We start from the raw sequence: 25,413 nt of genomic DNA, 5'->3' as shown, positions 1-25,413 counted from the left end.
AAAAATTGAATTATTGGGGTTCTTTGATATGCCGAATCTAACTGTGTATTTAGATTCTTAAATTTTGGTTCCGTTTTCAAATTGGTCTACATTAAGGTCCAAAGGGTCCAAAATTAAACTTAGTTTGATTTTAACAAAAATTGAATTCTTAGGGTTCTTTGATATATGCTGAATCTAAACATGTATTTAGATTTTTGATTATGGGCCCAGTTTTCAAGTTGGTCCAAATCGGGGTCCAAAATTAAACTTTGTTTGATTTCAACAAAAATTGAATATATGGGGTTCTTTGATATGCTGAATCTAACCATGTATTTAGATTTTTGATTTTTGGGCCCCGTTATCAACTTTGTCCACATTGAGGTCAAAAGGGTCCAAAATTAAACTTTGTTTGATTTCATCAAAAATTGAATTATTGGGGTTCTTTGATATGCCGAATCTAACCGTGTATTTAGATTCTTAATTTTTGGTTCAGTTTTCAAATTGGTCTACATTAAGGTCCAAAGGGTCCAAAATTAAACTTAGTTTGATTTTAACAAAAATTGAATTCTTAGGGTTCTTTGATATGCTGAATCTAAACATGTATTTAGATTTTTGATTATGGGCCCAGTTTTCAAGTTGGTCCAAATCGGGGTCCAAAATTAAACTTTGTTTGATTTCAACAAAAATTGAATATATGGGGTTCTTTGATATGCTGAATCTAACCATGTATTTAGATTTTTTATTTTTGGGCCCCGTTATCAACTTTGTCCACATTGAGGTCAAAAGGGTCCAAAATTAAACTTTGTTTGATTTCATCAAAAATTGAATTATTGGGGTTCTTTGATATGCCGAATCTAACCGTGTATTTAGATTCTTAATTTTTGGTTCTGTTTTCAAATTGGTCTACATTAAGGTCCAAAGGGTCCAAAATTAAACTTAGTTTGATTTTAACAAAAATTGAATTCTTAGGGTTCTTTGATATGCTGAATCTAAACATGTATTTAGATTTTTGATTATGGGCCCAGTTTTCAAGTTGGTCCAAATCGGGGTCCAAAATTAAACTTTGTTTGATTTCAACAAAAATTGAACATATGGGGTTCTTTGATATGCTGAATCTAACCATGTATTTAGATTTTTGATTTTTGGGCCCCGTTATCAACTTTGTCCACATTGAGGTCAAAAGGGTCCAAAATTAAACTTTGTTTGATTTCATCAAAAATTGAATTCTTGGGGTTCTTTGATATGCTGAATCTAACCATGTATTTAGATTTTGGATATTGGACCATAATAGGTGAATGTCCAATTTAAAATTTTTAAGTTCTTAGACCACATTCAATCTGTGTTAGAAACCTATGCTGTGTCAAATATTTAATCACAATCCAAATCCAAAGCTGTATCAAGCTTGAATGTTGTGTCCATACTTCCCCCAACTGTTCAGGGTTCGACCTCTGCGGTCGTATCAAGCTGCGCCCTGCGGAGCATTTTATTCACCCTTGAAACTTGAGAAAAAAACACGCTTAACACGCAGGGACTTTCTGGGAAAATCCCAACTTGAAACTTGGTAAAATGAATCTATTGGAAATGATTTCTTTTTTGGAGACAACTTGAACTCCAGTCCTGGTTGATTACAGGATAATGAAAATATTGTTGGAGAATAAATAATTTAGCAAACGATGTTTGATTCTTTATTGTATCTGGGGATGTGTTGATTGAGAACAACAGGAAGTGTTAAATCGGGAAGTTGTTTAAATGCAAATTGTAGTTGGTGAATCTTGTACGGAATATTGAATCATTACGAATATTCTTAATTACACAATAAATGAATAAATTGTCATATTTATGTTGATAAATTAGTGCTGAAATAAATATTAATACCTGCTAATTTTATTTATTGTTTGTTTGTATTCATTGAATCGTTTAATCCAGATTATCACAGTCTTATTGAATATCAATAAGGAAGTCTAATCGCTGCCAAAACAAATCAATTGACTGATTAATTTTGTTCCTTTATCAAGTCTGTTCAGTTTACAAGATGGCATTGACATGTCTGCAATTATGATTTGTATGAAGGTTTTTATGCCCCCGCTGTAGCGGAGGGGGCATTAAGTTTTACCCTTGTCCGAATTTTGGTGGTTTCACTTTAACTGTTCTAGAGTTATGCCCCTTTACAAACGGGAAAATTGCTGAATTTTTGGTTTCCGTTCTCTAACTTAAGTTTGCCTCAACCAAATTTTATGAAACTTATACACAATACTTATTATTACAAAAACTCAGATCAAGTACAAATTTCGGTAGCGTCACTTTTACTGTTCTTCAGTTATGTCCCTTTATAACTTAATATGATATGCAAGCGGGGGCATCATCTGTGTCCCATGGACACATTCCTCATTTATTTAAAAAAATGTTTCAAGTTAAAATGTGTTTAAAATCATCACTTTATTCAACTTTACAACCTTTAAAAGTCACACGACACATGATCACCTATACAAAGTAAGTAATAAACTTGGGAAACACCTACACTAATTTGGTCTTTGACAGAATCCTTCATCTCTAATTTAGACATGATCAAATGCAACTTCCGGGCGGCAACACAGAACACAAGAAAACACTGAAAAACAACTACTCAAGCTTGAAAATTGATTTTTATTTGCATATAACATTACAAATCCGTTACAAGAAGGTACAAATATACATGTAAAACATAACAATCACCTTTATACTACGGAAATATTTTCCTCCAGACCACCTGGTTTCTTGTTTGGAATTCGGCCTGAAAAAAAGTCTAAAGAATAGTTTAGCCATACATAATACACCCCTTCCCCTTTCAGAAATCATTCCCAGGTTAAAAACCCGTGTACTATACACACTTAAAGACGGTAAACACACATTTAGTATACAACAAATAATCATAGGCTATAATCATCGAAGTGGGCTTATTTTCCGGGTTTTGTAAAGCAAAGTTTCATTTGAATCCAGCTTGCATGTGGCGTAAGCAGACAATTAAATATAATTTCATTTAGAAAATTTTACAAAGAAAAAATCTGAGGTTTAGGCCATCTTTACTAGACTTTTTTTATACGACCGCAAAAATTAAAAAAATTTTGGTCGTATATTGGTATGACGTTGGCGTCGTTGTCGTCGTCCGAAGACACATTGGTTTTCGCACTCTAACTTTAGTTTAAGTGAATGGATCTCCATGAAATTTTACCATAAGGTTCAATACCACGAAAGGAAGGTTGGGATTGATTTTGGGGGTTATGGTACCAACAGTTAAGGAATTAGGGGCCAAAAAGGGGCCAAAAATAAGCATTTTTGTAACTTTCAGACAATAACTTGTGTGTAAGTGTATGGATCTCTCTGACATTGTACCACAAGGTTCCATATCACAAAGGGAAGGCTGTAATTGATTTTGGGGGTAATTGCCTCAAAATTTTAGGAATTAGGGGCAAAAAACAAGCATTTTCTAGTTTCATGACAATAACTTGTGTGTAAGTGTTTGGATATTTCTCAAATTGTACTACAAGGTTTCATATCACAAAGGGAAAGCTGGAATTGAGTTCGGGGGTAATTGCCTGAAACGTTTAGGAATTGGGGGCCAAAAAGGGGGCAAAAATAAGCATTTTTCTAGTCTCAAGACAATAACTTGTGTTCAAGTGTATGGATCTCTCTGAAATTGTACTGCAAGGTACCATACCACAAAGGGAAGGCTGGGATTGAGTTTGGGAGTGATGAATCAAAAAATTTGGGGGGGGGATTTTTTTTTTTCTTTTTCTCCTTTTTTTTTTCTTTTGAAATTTTCCATTTTAAGTTGGTTATTTCTGATTTATATTTAAAAGCAAATAATAATGATATGGTAGGAGATACACACCAAACAGGATGTGTAAATTTTTATATAATAAGTATCGTGCAATAGCAAGAAATTTTCAATTGCACAGTATTGCACAATAGCAAGAAATCTTCAATTGCACAGTATTGCACAATAGCAAGAAATCTTCAATTGCACAGTATTGCGCAATAGCAAGAAATATCCAGTAGCACAATATTGCGCAATAGCAAGAAATTGTCAATTGTACAGTATTGCTCAATAGCAAGAAATATTCAATTGCACAGTATTGTGCAAAAGAAGATACTTCTTATAAATTGCTTATTTCTTGATCAATTTCAATTGGGTTTTATTCTTGAATTCTTGGGGTTCTTTAATATGCTGAATATAACCATGTATTAAGTTTTTGGATTTTGGGCCCCGTTTTTAAATTGGTCCACATTGAGGTCCAAAGGGTCCAAAATTTAACTTTGTTTGATTTCATCAAAAATTGAATTATTGGGGTTCTTTGATATGCTGAATCTAACCGTGTATTTAGATTCTTAATTTTTGGTTCCGTTTTCAAATTGGTCTACATTAAGGTCCAAAGGGTCCAAAATTAAACTTAGTTTGATTTTAACAAAAATTGAATTTTTAGTGTTCTTTGATATGCTGAATCTAAACATGTATTTAGATTTTTGATTATGGGCCCAGTTTTCAAGTTGGTCCAAATCGGGGTCCAAAATTAAACTTTGTTTGATTTCAACAAAAATTGAATATATGGGGTTCTTTGATATGCTGAATCTAACCATGTATTTAGATTTTTGGGCCCCGATATCAACTTTGTCCACATTGAGGTCAAAAGGGTCCAAAATTAAACTTTGTTTGATTTCATCAAAAATTGAATTCTTGGGGTTCTTTGATATGCTGAATCTAACCATGTATTTAGATTTTGGATATTGGACCATAATAGGTGAATGTCCAATTTAAAATTTTTAAGTTCTTAGACCACATTCATTCTGTGTCAGAAACCTATGCTGTGTCAAATATTTAATCACAATCCAAATTCAGAGCTGTATCAAGCTTGAATGTTGTGTCCATACTTGCCCCAACTGTTCAGGGTTCGACCTCTGCGGTCGTATCAAGCTGCGCCCTGCGGAGCATTTTATTGTATCATGGACTCACTTTTCCAGTTTAAAAGTGACACAAGGAGTAATTACTGTACAAACAAACCCTAATATAGATAGCTCCTCATCAAAACATTTATCACTATCAAGGTTAATTCAGTGTCTGATAGGTCAAATTTACCTGTTCATTTGACAAGTAAGATAAATCAAGAAATCAGTTGATCTTTTTGAAGTTGACTCTAGTGCTGAACTGGTTTGCAACAAAATAATTTTAGCAATACATGTACAAAGAACAACATTGAAACTGATTAAAAAAAAGGTTTAAGAGCGAAAAATGGACAGAACCACATTGTTCCAGTGTGCATGCAGGTGTTAAACTTAATTTTGCCACTGAAAGCTTTCAAATTGAAAAACAAAATTATACCAGTTATTTTATGATTGTTTAATGCATTTAATTGAAAAAATAACATGATGAGAACTACTTGAACTGAAAGATGCTTGACGAATAAGGTACATAGATTTCACATATATATATATATATGCTGTTTTTGTTCTAAGTTCAAATGATTTCACATATGATTCTAAATTACAAATATTTTATTATATGTACAATGATTGCAGCAGTCGTAAGTCTCTTAAAGATAATATATAATATAAGAAATGAGACTAAATTTAAACAATGAATTTGCCATTTTAAAAAGCCATTGCCTGTGATTACATGTATAAATTTGGATTGTAATGAAATACATGATACTTTTTTTTTTCAGAAAGAGGAGTAACCTACTTATTTCCTATACAAGCCAAGACATATAACATTGTGTATGAAGGAAAAAATCTGATTGCGCAAGCACGTAAGTACATAGTCGGTCAATTAGGCAGACTTCACCAAAGAAAAAAAGTATTCATGTCATTTTGGTTTTAAAGTAAATGTCACTGTTGACAATTATAATGAATATGAATGACATGAGATGTTGGTAAATCTCAGTGAGATAGCAACCCATCGACACTAAACACTAAATACAGCTGTATATTACATGAAAAGATTAGTAGGAACCACCATAAATACTTATCAGTACAATCGACCACCTGACTATTATGAAAATACAAATGTACAATCACGGACAAAACAAATAAATCAGATAGCCTGACTTGGTAAAGACCCAAATGTGGTGGGGTTAAACCAGTCTTTATATCTTGTCTCATCATTCCCTTATTCAGGTTTTGAATTATATTTATCAGTTAAAAAGGTTGTATTTTATTTGCTCATTTAGAGGGTTGTGGGTTGTAATAACATCACAAATTTTGAAAAAACATCTTTTTATACTAGGATTTTAAAAGAAAAGGAGGTTTTTGTCGAGCCTGCGACTTTTGTCGCAGAAAGCTCGACATAGGGATAGCGATGCGGAGGCGGCGGCGTTAGCTAACTTCTTAAAAGCTTTATATTTTAGAAGATGGAAGACCTGGATGCTTCATACTTTGTATATGGATGCCTCATGTTACGAAGTTTCCGTCAGTCACATGTCCAATGTCCTTGACCTCATTTTCATGGTTCAGTGACTACTTGAAAAAAAAGTTCAGATTTTTTGTAATGTTAAATTCTCTCTTATTATAAGTAATAGGATAACTATATTTGGTATGTGCGTACCTTGCAAGGTCCTCATGCCCGTCAGACAGTTTTCACTTGAACTCGACCTCATTTCATGGATCAGTGAACAAGGTTAAGTTTTCGTGGTCAAGTCCATATCTCAGATACTATAAGCAATAGGTCTAGTATATTCGGTGTATGGAAGGACTGTAAGGTGTACATGTCCAACTGGCAGGTGTCATCTGACCTTGACCTCATTTTCATGGTTCAGTGGTTATAGTTAAGTTTTTGTGTTTTGGTCTGTTTTTCTTATACTGTATGCAATAGGTCTACTATATTTGGTGTATGGAATGATTGTAAGGTGTACATGTGTAGCTGGCAGGTGTCATCTGACCTTGACCTCATTTTCATGGTTCAGTGGTCAAAGTTAAGTTTTTGAGTTTTGGTCTTTTTTTCTAATACTGCATGCAATAGGTCAGCTATATTTGGTGTATGGAATGATTGTAAGGTGTACATGTCTAGCTGGCAGGTGTCATCTTACCTTGACCTCATTTTCATGGTTCAGTGGTCAAAGTTAAGTTTTTGAGTTTTGGTCTTTTTTTCTAATACTATATGCAATAGTTCAATTTTATTTGGTGTATGGAAATATTTTATGATCTATATGTCAGTCACGCAGGTTTTATTTGACCTTGACCTCATTTTCAAGGTTCATTGCTCAGTGTTAAGTTTTTGTGTTTTCGTCTGTTTTTCTTAAACTATAAGCAATAGGTCAACTATATTTGTTGTATGGAAGAATTGTTAGCTGTACATGCCTGCCTAGCATGGTTCATCTGACCTTGACCTCATTTTCATGGTTCATTGGTCAATGTTTAGTTTACTTGGTTAATGTTAAGTTTATGTGACAGTTGTAATAAAGCTTTATATTTAGGACTATCAACATAATATCAATGATTAGTAAAGAAGGCGAGACATTTCAGCGTGTGCACTCTTGTTTATGACTACATATCTAACTATCAATTTCAAATAAGGTTTTATTATACGACATTTTTTGCGGTCGTATATTGGTATCACGTTGTCGTCGTCCGAAGACATTTGGTTTCCGGACAATAACTTTAGTTTAAGTAAATAGAAATCTATCAAATTTAAACATAAGGTTTATAACCACAAAAGGAAGGTTAGGATTGATTTTGGGGTTTATGGTCCCAACAGTTTAGGAATTGGGGGCCAAAAAGGGACCCAAATAAGCATTTTTCTAGTTTCATGACAATAACTTGTGGAACAGTGTATGGATCTCTCTGAAATTATACCACAAGTTTCCATACCACAAAGGGATGGTTAGGATTGGCTTTGGGGGGTTATGGCTCAAACCGTTTAGGAATTAGGGGCAAAAAAGTGAGAAAAAACAAGAGTGTCCTGGTTAATGGACAATAACTTAAGTACAAATTACAGTGTAAGGGAGGTAATTCAAACACAACTTTGAATTACCTCCCTTACACTGCTTTTAAATTATGTAAAAAGAATTTTTGTATTGACTTGAGGTGATTAGCTGTCAATTCATTTTTAGAAGTTACTATTTTAATAATTTTAAAAATGTTGATTAAGGTAAATTACTTTTAGCTATGATTTATATGTCATTTTCTATTTTGAGACTTTTATGATGTATTTAAATGGGTTATTATGGTTGCAAACTCCATTGGAAATTTGAATTGAAATTATGACCATGACTGAGGGAAAGAATTTTTTTTTGGAAAAAGGGGGGGGGGGGGGGCAATTTTTTCTCCTCAAGATTTCAGAAATCAAAATGAAAATCCTTCAAATTTTTTTTTTGTTGAAAAAAAAAGGGGGGAGGTCAATTCGCAACAACATAGTGTATTGCTCAAAAGCAAATTCAAATCATATAACCAATTCTAAGTTCTTTGACTACAGTTATTCTGTGTCAGAAACCTATTATGTGTCAAATATTGAATTACAATCCAAATTCAGACCTGTATCAAGCGCGAATATTGTGTCCATTTTTGCCCCAACTGTTCAGGGTTGGACCTCTGCGGTCGTATCCAGCTGCGCTTGGTGAAGCAATTTATTAACAATTATCATTATGAATCATAGCTAAAACAAAGACTAGATAGCAATTATGTCACTTAAAATATGTGCATTAGCGTTTTTTCATGGCATCACAGATTGCCCATATTTAGATTTTCTACAAAATCTAATTTCCATTGGTTTTTAGGACCTGAAACAAAAAGTGCACACATAGACAAAATTATCTTTCAAAATCATGTTTTTTATAGCAGTCTAGCAGATTACATATTTGACTTGAATATTTAGTTCGTCAAACTTACATCCTATGTTTTTCTAGGCCCAAATGTGTTTTAAATGATATTTAATGTAGAATTTTATTTCTTTTGTAGGGACTGGAACAGGCAAAACTGTAAGTCTTGGTTTTCACTAATTACATGGTAAAACATATATAATACAGAAATACTTACAAACCAACCTTATTGTGTTGATAACTGAGATAAGATCAGATATTGTGTCAGTCCCTGTAAAATTCCTATCAATACATTGTTACTTAAAGACCAACCTTATTGTGTTGATAACTGAGAAGATCAGGTATTGTGTCAGTCCCTGTAAAATTCCTATCAATACATTGTTACTAACAGACCAACCTTATTGTGTTGATAACTGAGAAGATCAGGTATTGTGTCAGTCCCTGTAAAATTCCTATCAATACATTGTTACTTACATACCAACCTTATTGTGTTGATAACTGAGATAAGATCAGGTATTGTGTCAGTCCCTGTAAAATTCCTATCAATACATTGTTACTTACAGACCAACCTTATTGTGTTGATAACTGAGATAAGATCAGGTATTGTGTCAGTCCCTGTAAAATTCCTATCAATACATTGTTACTTACATACCAACCTTATTGTGTTGATAACTGAGATAAGATCAGGTATTGTGTCAGTCCCTGTAAAATTCCTATCAATACATTGTTACTTACAGACCAACTTTATTGTGTTGATAACTGAGATAAGATCAGGTATTGTGTCAGTCCCTGTAAAATTCCTATCAATACATTGTTACTTACAGACCAACCTTATTGTGTTGATAACTGAGATAAGATCAGGTATTGTGTCAGTCCTGTAAAACTCATATTAATACATTTTTAACTGATGAGTCAAACTTAGTTGAATCTAAATCTTAGTCAACTCCAATATACTTGAAGTCCCCTTTAAGAAATATTTACATTAATTAAACCTGATGTGTCAGCTCAAATGTAAAAGAAAATATTGATCAGGTTGGATTGTGTTTTTGCAGCACATTTTACCTGTCAGATGAAATTATTGAACAAAATAACCTTGACGGTGCTGTCCCATATTTTATTGTACATGTATGACAGGCAGGATTTTGGGGCTGTTAGCTCCAGTTGTTTCTGTGCAATATCTGGAGAATCCTTCAACCAATAAATTTCTAATTTTGAAATGTTCTTACTCAATACTGATGACAGAATTGAGGCCGTGCTAAACAATTTTCACTTTCCCTTGATCTCATTTATTTGTACCTCACATCTTTTTTTATACGACCGCAAAAAATTTTGCGGTCGTATATTGGTATGACGTTGGCGTCGTCCGAAGACACATTGGTTTTCGCACTCTAACTTTAGTTTAAGTGAATGGATCTCTATGAAATTTTACCATAAGGTTCAATACCACAAAAGGAAGGTGGGGAATGATTTTGGAGGTTATGGTACCAACAGTTAAGGAATTAGGGGTCAAAAAGGGGCCAAAAATAAGCATTTTTGTAACTTCCAGACATAACTTGTGTGTTAGTGTATGGATCTCTCTGACATTGTACCACAAGGTTCCATATCACGAAGGGAATGCTGGGATTGATTTTGGGGGTAATTGCCTCCACATTTTAGGAATTAGGGGCCAAAAAGGGGCAAAAAACAAGCAGTTTTCTAGTTTCATGACAATAACTTGTGTGTAAGTATATGGATCTTTATGAAATTGTACTACAAGGTTCCATATCACAAAGGGAAAGCTGGAATTGAGTTTGGGGGTAATTGCCCAAAACGTTTAGGAATAAGGGGCCAAAAAGGGGCCAAAAATAAGCATTTTTCTAGTTTCCAGACAATAACTTGTGTTCAAGTGTATGGATCTCTCTGAAATTGTACTGCAAGGTACCATACCACAAAGGGAAGGCTGGGATTGATTTTGGGGGTAATTGCCTCATTATTTTAGGAATTAGGGGCCATAAAGGGGCAAAAAAACAAGCATTTTTCTAGTTTCTGGACAATATATTGTGTGTAAGTGTATGGATCTTTATGAAATTGTACTACAAGGTTCCATATCACAAAGGGAAAGCTGGGTTTGAGTTTGGGGGTTATTGCCCTAAACGTTTAGGAATTTGGGGCCAAAAAGGGGCAAAAAAACAAGCATTTTTCTAGTTTCCAGACAATAATTTGTGTTCAAGTGTATGGATCTCTCTGAAATTGTACTGCAAGGTACCATACCACAAAGGGAAGGCTGGGATTGAGTTTGGGGGTGATGAATCATAAGGGGGTTCAAAAAATTTGGGGGGGGGGGGATTTTTTTTTCTTTAAAATTTTCCATTTTAAACTGGTTATTTCTAATTTATATATAAAAGCAAATAATAATGATATGGTTTGAATAGGTAAATTAAAATTTTTTAAGTTCTTAGACCACATTCATTCTGTGTCAGAAACCTATGCTGTGTCAAATATTTAATTACAATCCAAATTCAGTGCTGTATCAAGCTTGAATGTTGTGTCCATACTTGCCCCAACTGTTCAGGGTTCGACCTCTGCGGTCGTATCAAACTGCGCCCCAGCGGAGCATTTTATTCATATTTGTAACTACAAGGGGAAAAATAATTATATTTTTGTTTCAGCTGTCATTTGCTCTGCCATTGGTGGAGATCCTACAGAAATGTGACAAAACAAAGAAAACAGCTAGGGCACCAAAGGTAAGACATATACCTTTTCCTGTTGGAATTGTATCTCAACGACAATATCAATTATTAGGAAAATAAATCATATATTTGCCATATCACAATAAACGAATCAAATCATAACTTCTGTTAAATTTTATTTAAAGCAAGACACCAAATTTGAGACTGGTCAGAAATTTCATCAGTTTTAACTAGGACACGCAGAGTGTGAGAAATTAGTCCATATGTAATCGAGAACTGGAATGATTGGACAATGCAGGACTTGTATTTAAATTGGATATGTGTTAAACAAAAAGTTGTACAACTTACACTTTAATAGTTTTAAATCTTTGAAAAAACTTTGATACTGTTTTCAGTCATGCAGCCTTTTGTTAAATGGAAGGAGAGACACAAAGGGTGAGACAAATCTGTGCTGGCATCATACTTAAATGGCACATTACATTGTCTATCTGTAGACACAATGATTTTTGTTATGTAACTGATTATTATCGGTGGTCCCTCTGTCTATATCACTCTGCTTAGCTCTAAATAAAATTGCATATCACAGCTTTGTGATGTCAAATACATTGACCCGGCCTTAATAACTTTGACCCGGACATATCACCGACCTCATAATATATGAACCGACGTTGATCCAAACTTATCACGTCATCTTCCGGTTTGCTGGTGAAACAGAGAAAACACTCACTTCTATCATGCAAAATACGCAAATAAAACCCAATAAATCTATTATCTGGTTGTCTGCATATTTATATTGTAAAATATCAGCTGCTGGACACAATATGAAGCCTTTTTGATCTCGTTCCCTGCGCTCACTCGACAAAAAGCTTCAAATTGTGACTAGCAGCTGATATTTTACGATATCAATATGCAGACAACCTGATAATTGGTACACATTGCAATCACCTTGTTATATTATTGAAAACTGAATTTCTTTTGTAGGTTTTGGTTATGGCCCCTACTAGAGAGTTAGCTAAACAAGTCTGTGAAGATTTTTCTTCTGTTAGTACAAATCTATCAGCATTCTGTATATATGGTGGTTCACCCTATGCACCACAAGGTAAGGAGTTTAAACTGTTAGGGATTCAGGTAGAATCACAATAGTTAACATGTTAAAGTTTGTTCTTAAGGTAAACTATGATTGCTTATTATAGGGATTCGGGTAGAAAAAAGGAACAGTGAATCACAATAGTTAACATGTTAAAGTTTGTTCTTAAGGAAAACTATGATTGCTTATCATAGGGATTCGGGTAGAAAAAAGGAACAGTGAATCACAATAGTTAACATGTTAAAGTTTGTTCTTACGGTAAACTATGATTGCTTATCAAATATGAATAAGAATAAATCAGTTTTTATATGTCCCATAGATGGGGTAAATTATGGTATACCAAAGTAAAAGTGAATAATGAATTTACGTTTCAGAATATGCACTGAGATCTGGAATTGATATTCTGGTTGGGACACCTGGTAGAATATATGATCATATAGAAAGAGGAAATCTTGATCTTACTAAATTAAAGCATGTAGTGTTAGATGAAGTGGACCAGATGTTAGATATGGGTTTTGCTGATATGGTAGACAATATATTACAGCATGCCTATGGTGCAGGTAAGATGTTTATAATGTCCTAAATGGACTTCCTCAGTTCTTGCATTCATTTGACATTAGTCATCCCTGAAGTTTTTACAAATCTCTGTCTGAATAATGCTAATTGGTTTATTAAAAAGTGTACCATTTAGAAATTCTCATAATCCACTTAACAACTAGCAAGGCAAGCACATTTTCAGGGCCCATAGATGATAAATTAAGGGAATTATGAACAGTAATACTACCAAAACTGGTACCAATGACTCAAAACTATTCCTACCAAAACTGGTACCAATGACTTAAAAATTTTCCTTCCAAAACTGGTACCAATTACTCAAACAAATGTGAATGTTACAATAAAATGATTGCAATTCATAGGATTATCTGTCACGTTTAAAAGTTAACTAGCGGTAGTAATGAGGCATTATAAACATGTGCCATCTACATGAAAAGGAAGAAAGAAAAATAAATCAAATTTACAAGCTAATTACATTCTGACAGTTTAAATCAGGTTGTAAGCCTTCACTTAAAGTGATTTTTCTTCAACAGAAAATTCATTGGAAAATTTTCTTCAGTCGTGAAGTTTGGAAATATAAATAAAATTTAGTCAGAAGGATACTTGGGGTTATTTATAGTTAAGCATTACTAAATGGGTAAAACTAAGCTGATGGCAAGGCATATTTGTTTCACCTGTCATCTGTATGTGTTGTCAGTAAACTATAATATTCTAAAACAACTAGACTAGTGGAGATTTATTCTTGTCAGTTGATCTTTGTTTGTGTTAGAGAATTATAAATGTATATAGAAATCCTGTCCAATTGTATTTTATTAATATAAGTGGAAAATTTATTCCCACATCAATGGAAAATTTAAAAGAACAAGATGTAGGGTATATCAATAAACATTGTATTAAAGTTTAATGACAGTATGCAATTTTTTAAGTGATAATGGTATTAAAAACCCAAATATTAGCGAGACCCTCATGGGTAGTCAAGGTTGTTAAACACCCCCTAGTAGTATTAAACAGAGTGTAAATAATTCAATATTATGTATTTTAATCAGCTTTTTATGCAATTTTAAGAGCAAGAGAAGAAACCACAGACCCTTCTTTTTTCTGCTACCTTGCCTCCATGGGTTCAACAAACTGGCAAGAAATATTTTGGAGATAATGTGGAAAAAGTTGCTCTTGTTGGCAGTCAGGAAAATCGTACAAGTAAAAATGTAGAGGTAAGGTAGATTCAGTTAATAGAAATTAAGTTTTAATTTTAAATTTTAGAGTAAATTTATCTGCGGTTATTCAGAAAAATATACTGATCAATAAAATTTAAATTGGAAGTGTTTGCACTATTCAAATTTAAAATAATTGAATATTCGTTAACTATACAAAACAAAATAATAATGAATGGATAGGTTTTAATATATTTTTTTATCGTTTTTCAGCATTTAGCCATTAAATGTAGTTACTTTGATAGAGCTTCAACTATTGGGGATGTTATTAAAGTTTATAGTGGTAACCATGGGCGAACTATGGTCTTCTGTCAGACAAAACGTGATGCAGATGAGTTAGCAGTTAGTCCATCTATCAAACAGGACTGTGAAGTATTACATGGAGATATTCCACAGATGAAAAGAGAAAGAGTACTCAAGGTAGTGTACATCTCCATGCATGCAGTTTGTTTTTTGATTTTTTTAAATTAATTATGCAGTACTGTTTATATATATGTATATGAAGATATGGTACACAATAATGATTTTAACAATTACAGTACAAAATAATGGTCGATCCAGCTCATGCACAGTTTCTTGGTTTGCTTTAGAAAATTTGTAAAAATGGACAAAAACAAAAGTGGACCCCTTTCATTCCCAAGATTTAATGAGTTCACCTTCATCCCCTACAAAAGTTGTTGTATTTTTCTCCTGAATAAAGATTAAGAAAGTTTTTCCAGATTTAATGTTGTAAGGATAATCTATTAGCATTGGTACTGTGACAATTGCCATGAAAAGGATAAGTTAGGATTTGTGGCAAATTGGCTCAAATATCAATTGTATTGCAGTTACTCCAAATTAAGAAGTAAGAGTTGAATATTTGTACTTCAACTGGGCATTGATTTTTTTATGATTTGTTCCCATATAATTTGTTTTGCCATAAAATGATTCGGGCTTGAGAAAATTGGCACAATTGCCTAAATCTTTACCCTTTGATTCACACATTCTGAGAAATAATATAGAAAATAACCCTCACCCAAAAAGATATTCCTAGAATTAACAAATTAATTTTTTTTCTGTAACAATTCTATGCAGTAGCCTTGCTTATATAAGTAAGTCAATACTAACATTAGATAAAATTGAAATTGAAATAAGATTTTGGAGCATAAATGGATATTATTCCTAAATCTTTGAGAGTATAAAGAAACAAGGTTCTGATTCTGAAGAATTAATAGTTGCATTTTACTTAAAAGTTGATTTGTTTTGTAGAGTTTCAGAGAAGGTAAATGCAAAGTATTGATATCTACTGATGTAGCAGCAAGAGGGTTAGACATCCCAGAAATTGACCTAGTAATACAATGTAGTCCACCAAAAGATGTAGACTCTTACATTCACAGATCAGGTAGAACTGGCCGAGCAGGGAGATCAGGGATTTGTCTGTGTTTCTATAAACCTCAGGAGGAATATGATATACAGTTAGTAGAAAGGAGAGCTGTAAGTTTGCAGTTATGTCAAAAATGAAACACACTCACACACTTATAGCATCCATAATTAGGTCTTCATGGTAGAATTGTCCCCCACTGCGGGGGATATGGTAATAGTGTCCTTTTGAAATACTTTATGAATGCAACTCTGTGGAGACTGTTTGACAGAAAACTCTCGTACTTAGTAGAATTGTTTGCATATTGTACCACCATTTTGATGCGACAGTTTTTATTACTGGAGTTATGGGGCTTTGATCATTTTTTTAGTGTAGTTATATTACACCTTGTGAACGCAACTCCTCTAAGACTGTTCGACAGAAAACTTGCAGACTTTAAATAGAAGAATTTTTTGCCATTGTTTAGTTGACTCTATTTCACCACCATTGTGATTCAACAATTGTTATGGGAGTTAGACCATTTTTTTTCGTATTGTAACATTGATACCAAGTGAACTAAACCCTGATGAGACTGTTTTACAAAAAACACTCATACTTAGTGGGATTGTTTGCAATCATGTGTAGTTGACCATATTGTACCGCAATTTTGATGCAACAATTTTTACTGGAGTTATTGGACTTTAACCATTTTTTTGGTGTATTGTAACATTGATACTTTGTGAACACAACTCCTCTGAGACCTTTTGACAGAAAGCTCTGATACTTTAAAGGATTGTTTGTTATCTTGTTTTGTTGATCATATTATACCTTCATTTCTGTTTTTCCATTTTATAGAACTTCTGGAATTAGAATATGATTTCTACTAGTGTACCACAATGAACTATTGAATAACGTACTGTAAATTCAGAAATTATTGCAAATTTTGTAAAATGGACTAAAATGCAAGATTAATTATTATGATTTCAGGAAAATCTGCATACAGTTATATGTATCAGATATAAGAATGTGAGTTCTTATTATTGCGATACTCATTCAGTCGCATTAATAAAAACCTTGCAATAATTTATGCATTTACAGTAATAATAGCTTAACGTTGTGTCAGCACAAAAATGGCTATATTGTTACAAAAGATTTGATACAATTAATATCTCAAGTTACAATTTTAAATAGTTTATAAATAACTTCATTTTATAAGTTTTACTTATCGTAATTTGTAGATATAATTTCTATAATATTTATTAGACAAACAACTAATTAAAGATGACATGCACTTGTTGTAGATGAACTCTCATATAAGATGTTTCACAAAATCTGATAAGCATGTTATCCTGTACCTTTAATATTTGTTTAATGCTTTACAGAATATAAAATTTAAGAAGATAGGAGGACCAACAACAGAAGACATTATAAAAGCCTCAGCAACTGATGCAGCAAGGTAATGTTATATACACTATTTGCACACAGTACTAAAGTGAACTTTTCTTATCACTTGTGGTTGTTCTTTGAACATTATAATAAAAGACTTTTAACTCTGAAACCACTGTGCCAAATAAGACCAAACTTCATCAAATTTAATTTTCAGGGCTGTTCCAGATTTAAATACATGAGGGATGGCAGACACTCAAATTTATATATTGTGGGTGGTTTTATTTTCTTTAGAATTTTGTAAAATTTGAAGTAAAATGAAAATTTTATATTATTGGTGGTTGGAGCCTAAAAAAAGTACCTGTGTGTCCTTCCCGTCCTGTTTTAGGTTTAAGTTTTAGTTTCAGATAGTATAACCATGAATTTGGTTTCACATCATCTTGAAACTTTGTGAACATGTTCATTATGATGTGATCTTTTTAAAATATATACTAAATTAGGGTTTTGACCCAGATTTTGTGGTTCACTGAACATAGAAATGGGATTGTGTGAGGGGGCATTGTTTCCAATGGACACATATTCTTGTTTCTTGCTGTGTAACTTATAATATGCATTCCTTTGGATTCATTGTTGTTTTGCTTGAGTTGTTGTCCTTTAACTCTTCCTATACATTGTTAAAAATATCAATTGGGGGAGATATTAAAACTTTCACATATACATTTCTTTTTTATTTAAAAAACCAAGTTCATAAAATTTGGGACACTTCAGAAATCATGTTCCTTTAACCTTTTCAAAGGTAATATACTGTGGACATAAACATTTTACTGAGATATGAATATCAGAAATTCTAACTTTTAAATACCATATTGGGGTCTTGGAAACCAAGTGGTCGTGGAAACTGATTAACTTCTACCTTTGACTTTTACCTTGCACATGTTTGATATTAACTTCTGCACCTCTTGGGTAATAGAGCTGCTTCTGTGGCAGCATGCTTGTCTTGAGTTAGAGGATCATGGGATCAATCCATAGGGAATCTTATATGTAATTGCATGATTAGCATTTGGCCATTCCATGTTAGTCATGTACAAAGCAAGGTACATTCTTATCATATTAATGTTTTCTTACATTTTAAAGTAAATTAGTTTTTGAGCTTAGAATTGACCACCAAACAATTACCTAATCTTCCACCATTCAGCCAAATAACTTTTAATTGTTAAGAGTTTTTTAATCTATTTGGTGGTCTTTACATCAGGCGCTCTGGTTTTCATAAGAAATTCAATGAAAACACAGTCTCTATAAAGGTAGCAAACTAATGAATCCAAAGCACCACTATACATGCTATAATAAGTTGATATTGTTAATTACAGGTCATTAGAACTGGTTGATGATGAAACATTACAGTACTTCAGGGAATCAGCACAAGCCTTGGTGGAGGAGAGAGGAGCAGTAGATGCTGTTGCTGCCGCTCTAGCTGTTATATCAGGAAGCACAAAAATTGTACCAAGGTCATTGTTATCTTCCAAGGAGGTTAGTACACCACTTTTGTTTGTAAACATTGACATATATCCAGGAGAAAGGAGTATGATATGTGGATTCGTTTATTTTCGTTGGTGTCAATTTTTTGTGGTTAGAGAAAATAATGTCACTTCAAAGGTATTTAATTTCTTGGTCTCATACATGTAATTTGCGCCATTCAAAGTAACCAAAATTTGTATTTCGTCAAGTATTTAAATTTGTAGTTTTCCTCTACCTATGAAATCCACAAAAATTAGTATCCCAAGAACATAAATGAATCCACAGAATCATCACTAGATAGGAATTAAACCCATTTCTCTCAATTTAGAAAACTACTTCTGACCATATGTCGGTGTAATGGTCCCATGATGTGATTACACAGAAAATTTCTTTGATGAACCTTGTCCACAATGTGACTACTGAAGGTCGGTGGTTCTCCAAGCTCTCCGGCTTCCTCCACCAATAGCACAATAGTGATGAAAGTTGAGTTAAACACCAATCAATCAATCAATCCACCATGTGACCAACCATTATATTTACATTGCTATAACTAAACACATACAATACATATTAAGGCAATCTGTTTTTGTAGAAATCATTCAAGGGACAATTTAAGAGAAGAAAATTTGTTTATGAGCCAGCTCTTTTTTTTACTTTCAATATATAGCATTATCTCTAATGCCAAAATTCTGCAAATTCTGCAAACAATAATTGATGATCTTCATTCTAGAAATATAAAATGTAGCATTCAGTTTTACTGGCAGTTCTTTACATTCTACCATTGGTATTCTTGAGCAAATGAAGCTTCTTTAAGCAGTAGTCATTACAAGGCCATCTATGGAACTAATGTAGATATATTCCATTCACTTATTGTAAATTCAGTAATATAAGCGTGCATACATTATAGTGTCATTTTGTATACATATTTTGAGAATTTTTTACCTAATTACCTTTTGGTGAAGCTTGGTTAATTTTCATCTGGATTCTTGATATGAGAGATTTCAATTAACAATATATGGATCGAATTCTTAAAGTAGTACCAATTGAAAAATTTTGAAAATCTATGAAAGGTTTATAGAAAATTTTTATGGAAGTGATGTCCCTTTGAAAAAAAAACTATGTAGAAAATGGCATTCTTACAGTGCTTGATGGGTTTTGATAAAAATTATTGGGGTAAAGATAGTATTCATGCAATCAAAACGTTTGTGTGGTTTGCATGATAGTTATCAATTTTCCAGATTTTATCACTATTTTTGATAAACACAAAACAACGTGCATTGAGCACAACATTATATACATCCTTCCAATGAGCATTTCAAGAAATTTATCAATGAAATATATACTTTAAATTCAGAAATTATTGTCAGGCTTTTTTAATGGCAATAATGCGACTGGGTGAGTAATGCAATAATAAGAACTCACATTATGATATTTGATACATATATCTGTATGCAGATTTTCCTTAAATTGCAATAATTAATCTCACATTTTTGTCCATTCTTCAAAAATTGCAATATTAAATGCACGCAATAATTTATGAATTTACAGTACTTGGATATTCAAGTTGCAAAATGATGTGATAGTTGTCAAAACAATTACATTTATTGTGCATGGTGTATGAATCTGGTATCTGTCCTTAAAATATCCATGATGGCATTGTTAAAGTAATATATAAAATTAGGGTTATCCTCCTTTATACATAATTGTAGTTGAAACGACTACAATTATATCTCTAATTGATAGTATTGTCTTCCAATGCCTAATATACAATTCAATGTTAAGGTTTTAGTTACCACTGCAAAATGAATGCAATATTTACCCTTCAGTGCTCACAAGCACTTTGATATTTGATATCATATTCAAAAGTTGGTGTCAATAAGATTGTTTATGGATGTTATGGCCCTGATTACTTGTGCTACAAGTTGTATGTCCAATAATTACACTTTGTGGCTTCTACAAAAGTTTGCATGTTCCATGCAGTTTTCTTTAGAAGCAAAATGACCACTGTATAATGATGACTACCTCTGGTAGATTGTGTTCAGTGTTTAAATAAATTCTTCAGATGTTATTATTTAAAAGCTTTCATGAAAAAATCATAGAACAATATCCTGGTACATTTCTTTCTTACGAACTCCTTATTTGTTTTGTATGTTTATCATAGTTTTATGAATTCAGAAAATAACTCTGAATGCATGTAAGAAATATCGTAAACTGTCACCAATGAACATCTGCTTGCTAAGTCTCAACAACCCACTTGAGAGTCAAACTCGCATTAACAAGACCATCAAAGTTTCTAATGGTATCTTATAAATTTAAATAACATCTGCAACTGATCCTGGAGTCTGGGTTTCGGATAATCATATGAATCCCTTGTTAAACAAGATATTCTCTTAGATATACTGTCAGACCATATAATATTTACCAAAACAGCCATAAGTAGCTTCATCAATGCATGAAAGACCTTTTGAGAAAAGCTATAGAACAAAATATTGGAATTCTTATTTTTAGCAGTTTTAATATCTTATATGACTTCTAGATGTCTTTTTGATTTTATTGTGTTGTTGGGTTTCTGCCTGAATATCTCCTTTTAATCAAATTAAATAATAAGTTATCTTTTCTGTGAAACGACACTGAAATAACATATTTTAACAAGAGTTGTCTCTCTTAGTCTGATAAAATATTTTTTGCTGTATGATTATTATAAAAATTTTAAACAAAGTAGTCTTGGAAAAAAAAAAAATTTCAGAGTCTGTCTGTAAATTGACTTTTTATGAAAAAGTTTGCTTTGATGCTAACATGAATGATTTATGTTTATAAAAAAGTTTGTAGCTAAAGTCAGTCACATGAGCTGGAAGAAATGAATCTAATAAGAACCAAATAGGAAACCATATGTAAATAGTCACTGTTTAGTCAGTGCAGAAGACATATGATGAGCACCTGTTTGTGCTTTTCTGATTTGTCAGATACCTACTTCCTGTTTGCATATACATACTTTGAATATGCTAAGCAGGACAATGTGTCCATTTTTGTTGATTTTAAATGAAAAATGTGATGCTTTAGTTCACACAGTTTTTTATGTTTATACCATAAACAAATTCATGGTTTTTCAGGTTGATGGTAAGTACATTATAATGGTTTTTATTTATAAATAATATTGGATCACATCATTTCAAAATTTTTTAAACTTGAAAAGAAAAATCCTTCGTAGTTGTAATTTTGAAGTCTTGTTTGTTCTTCCTTTGAAGGAGAATCTCAGTATAATTTTTTTTTAGGTGAAAGGTCCAGGACTTTGGAAATTCTACAAACCAAAGTGGTACTTTTATTAAATAAGGTCTGCTCTCTATCGTTAAGAAATAATTCAAAGTTTGAAATTCCTCCAGCACTTTGTAACTTATAACTCAAGAAATTGAGGTCCACCTGTTGAAATAAAAGTTCATGGACCTCTGACTGACATAATTTTGAACCACAGGTAGGGACAGTATGACACATTAAAAGGTCATTTGCCCTGACTTGTACAGAGAATCAAATAATGATGTTAAATATAATAGGTCAATGCATTTCTTTGAATAGTAACCTGCCTATGAGTTTATGTTCTTGGGACACCATCTAATACACAACAAGAGAGAAACAAGACCTAGTCATACCAAAATAATTCAGTCACAAGAAAAGTGTTTGTAAATCATTCAAATATTAAACTTAAAATGTCAACTGTTGAGGTGTTATACCACCAAATCATAGTACGTCACATCCGGTTGCATACGAAAAAGGGTTGAAAAAAAATATTCCCTTGCATTTGACAGTTGTAGGAAATTAATCCTACATTTCATTGCAGTAAAAAATTTCTGAGTCATAAACATATATGTTTCAAAGCACCATTTTTTTTTATTATTTGGTGTTTCTATAGAATATTTTGGAAACTTGAGGTTACATGGTTACTAAAGATTGTACACAGGAAAAAAAGGGGCGAAAATTTGATTGGTTAACTTCCAGTGATGGGTATTTTCTTATATGCAATGAAATGTTATGTGAAATTTTGTCTATAGTATTGATCAGGATAAAACTTTACTCATGCTAAGTATTTCTTTATTTGAAACAAAGATAAATTCTGTACAATTTTTTGAAAAGTGCAAATTTAACAAAGACTAATAGGTGAAAATTAATGGTGGTATTACACCTATTATGGGAAGCTGCACATGCACCTTTGACCTTGTGTGTACTCTCATTTGTTAAAATTTCATGATATTTAAGTGAAATATCACAAAAATGAAATATTCTGAGTATATTGAGTCACAAAAACACATTTTATGAGAAAATTGCCTTGAAATAGGACTCTACCATGAATATTAGTAGACAGAGCAAGCCATACTCAGTGTTTTGGGGAGCTTTTTCTGACTTTTTCTCCTTATTTCTTATATTTTGCTATAATAGAAAACTTTTTCCTAAGTAATACTTTAATGCATATATAGTTATAAGTAAATGAAATTATTTTTGAAGCAGTAACAACAAATTATTCACTTAAAGGGAAGCTTTTTATGTACCTTTCTGGAATGCGGTGTAAATTTAAGTTTTACATAAGTACATATTGAAACCTCCATGGAGTCAGTAAACTTTTATGTGGATAGTTCATTCAGCTTGAATACTTCAATTACTCATTTATTATCACATTTCTTTCATAAATGAGTGAAAGTTACCCCAGATTTTTTATTTATTGGCCTTAAAAGTTTAAATTTTGAGGAAATGAGAGGTATAAATGGACCAAAAGGAACCTTATAAGGAAGACAAAGAGGTCCATTAGTGGTATTTATCATCCTAGAGTCATCTTTTGTATCATATTCAATTGTTTGTAGGCAGATGAGATAAATATTTAATCATTTATTGGTCCACACTATATTCTATTATGAAGCAGCTTGATTTTGATTTTTCGAAGAAATTTTGCTTGAATCGCTGTAGATGTCGTCTTACATTATACTAGATTTTTCTCAGACTATTGAACTGATTATGACAAAACTTGACAGTAATGCTTGAAATAACCAGTATTACAAAGGAAAAAAATCTTATTCAGTTTATTCAACAAAAAGGTCTTCTCAACTGTTGAAACATCATTTAAACAACTGCAAAATAAATTTTACTATTGTTTTAACAACAGACTACTCTTTTTATACGCCCGTTTACGGGACGTATTATGGTATACCGTTGTCCGTCTGTCCGTCCGTCCGTCATCAACATGTCGGACATTACTTCAAAAACGCTTTAACCAGTATGCATGAAACTTTGGTGAATTGTTTATATCTATTGACGTAAGCTCCCTTTCGTTTTTTATCAATTTCAGATTTACCATTTCCAAGTTTTGGGGTTTTATGCATTAAAAAAGGGGGGATTTTCCAGTTTTCAGACAATAACTCAAAAACAATTTCACCAATTTGCATGAAACTTTTTGTAAATTGTTCATATCTATTGACGTGAGCTCCCTTTTGTTTTTTATAAATTTCGGATTTACCGTTTCCGAGTTTTGGAGTTTTATTCTTTAAAAAAGGGGGGATTTTCCAGTTTTCTGACAATAACTCAAAAAATATTTCACCAATTTACATGAAACTTTTGTGAATTGTTCATATCTATTGACGTGAGCTTCATTTTGTTTTTTTATAAATTTTGGATTTACCGTTTCCGAGTTTTGGGGTTTTATTCATTAAAAAAGGGGGGATTTTCCAGTTTTCAGACAATAACTTAAAAACAATTTCACCAATTTGCAAAAAACTTTGGTGAATTGTTTATTTCTATTGACATGAGCTCCCTTTTGATTTTTATAAATTTCAGACTATTAAGTTTCCGATTGGGTTTTATTCATTACAAAAAGGGGATTTTCCAGTTTTCGTCAATAACTCAAAAATGCTTTCAGCATTTTTTATGAAACTTTGGTAAATTGTTTATATCTATTTTTGTAAGCTCCCTTTTGATTACTATGAATTTTCGATTTTACATTTCCGAGTTATAAGATTTTATTTGTTTATAGTCTGACAACAGATTTACTAAGTATTGCGCATTGCACAACAGCAAGAAATCTTTCATGTAACCAATTTCAAGTTCTTTGACTACATTTATTCAGAAACCTATAATATATCAAATATTTAATTACAATCCAAATTCAGACCTGTATCAAGCTTGAATATTGTGTCCTTTTTTGCCCCAACTGTTCAGGGTTGGACCTCTGCAGGCGTATCCAGCTGCGCTCAGCGAAGCAGTTTTATTAATAGTTGTTCTATGGAGGTTTCAATAATACTTTCTACATATACTCTTCAATTGTAGCTTTTTGTTGGTAGAAAAGTTGAAATCAAATATTAGATCTATTTTCTTTACCCAAATAACAAGCAATTTGATTCATTTTTAATATACTCTTATTTAGATCAAGCTGCTTGACATTGAAAAGACTATTCTTGCAAGTAAACAGTTTTTTTGACATTGTCATGAACAGTTTGTTGACAAAACATAAAGTACAAGCCAATTGATGTGATTTACTGATAACATACAGAAATTATAGATTAAACCCCCTGTGTTGGTCGATCGCCAGATGTTTGAACAAAGGCACGTAGGCGATGTGACGAATTCTTCAGTGATTGCTGTCATAACTTAAACATTTAAAAAAGCAAGATTTAATTATTTTATAAAATGCACAGTCGTGGCCTTTTATTATTTGTAGTGATACAGTTAGCATTAAATTTAGAATATTAGTTAAAGTATTTTCTTTGTTTTTCATATGCTTTACAATTAATACCCTTTTGTGATTGTTTATCTTTTTAATGTATATAATAAATACTGCATGTCAAGGGAAACAGTATCTATGGCATATCATACATTGGTGCATAATGCAAAAAATTATTTCCATTTATACACA

General features: G+C 32.4%; 1 protein-coding gene across 2 annotated transcripts in view; it reads left to right on the top strand.

The window, feature by feature from the left end:
• Nucleotides 1-25,413, top strand: part of LOC127708664 (nucleolar RNA helicase 2-like) — a 51,417-nt gene that overhangs the window by 4,834 nt on the left and 21,170 nt on the right. For both annotated transcript variants that reach the window (XM_052213745.1, XM_052213746.1), the window contains exons 3-12: nucleotides 5,676-5,759; nucleotides 8,902-8,921; nucleotides 11,411-11,485; nucleotides 12,413-12,530; nucleotides 12,893-13,078; nucleotides 14,139-14,284; nucleotides 14,498-14,704; nucleotides 15,533-15,757; nucleotides 17,006-17,079; nucleotides 18,377-18,536. In XM_052213745.1, the coding sequence (XP_052069705.1) occupies nucleotides 5,676-5,759; nucleotides 8,902-8,921; nucleotides 11,411-11,485; nucleotides 12,413-12,530; nucleotides 12,893-13,078; nucleotides 14,139-14,284; nucleotides 14,498-14,704; nucleotides 15,533-15,757; nucleotides 17,006-17,079; nucleotides 18,377-18,536 (1,295 nt within the window). The remainder of the gene's footprint in view (nucleotides 1-5,675; nucleotides 5,760-8,901; nucleotides 8,922-11,410; nucleotides 11,486-12,412; nucleotides 12,531-12,892; nucleotides 13,079-14,138; nucleotides 14,285-14,497; nucleotides 14,705-15,532; nucleotides 15,758-17,005; nucleotides 17,080-18,376; nucleotides 18,537-25,413) is intronic.

Source organism: Mytilus californianus, unplaced genomic scaffold (assembly GCF_021869535.1).
Source record: "Mytilus californianus isolate M0D057914Y unplaced genomic scaffold, xbMytCali1.0.p SCAF_7, whole genome shotgun sequence".
In the NCBI taxonomy this organism is placed as follows: Eukaryota; Metazoa; Mollusca; class Bivalvia; order Mytilida; family Mytilidae; genus Mytilus; species Mytilus californianus.
This window is presented reverse-complemented; position numbering and strand designations above follow the sequence as displayed.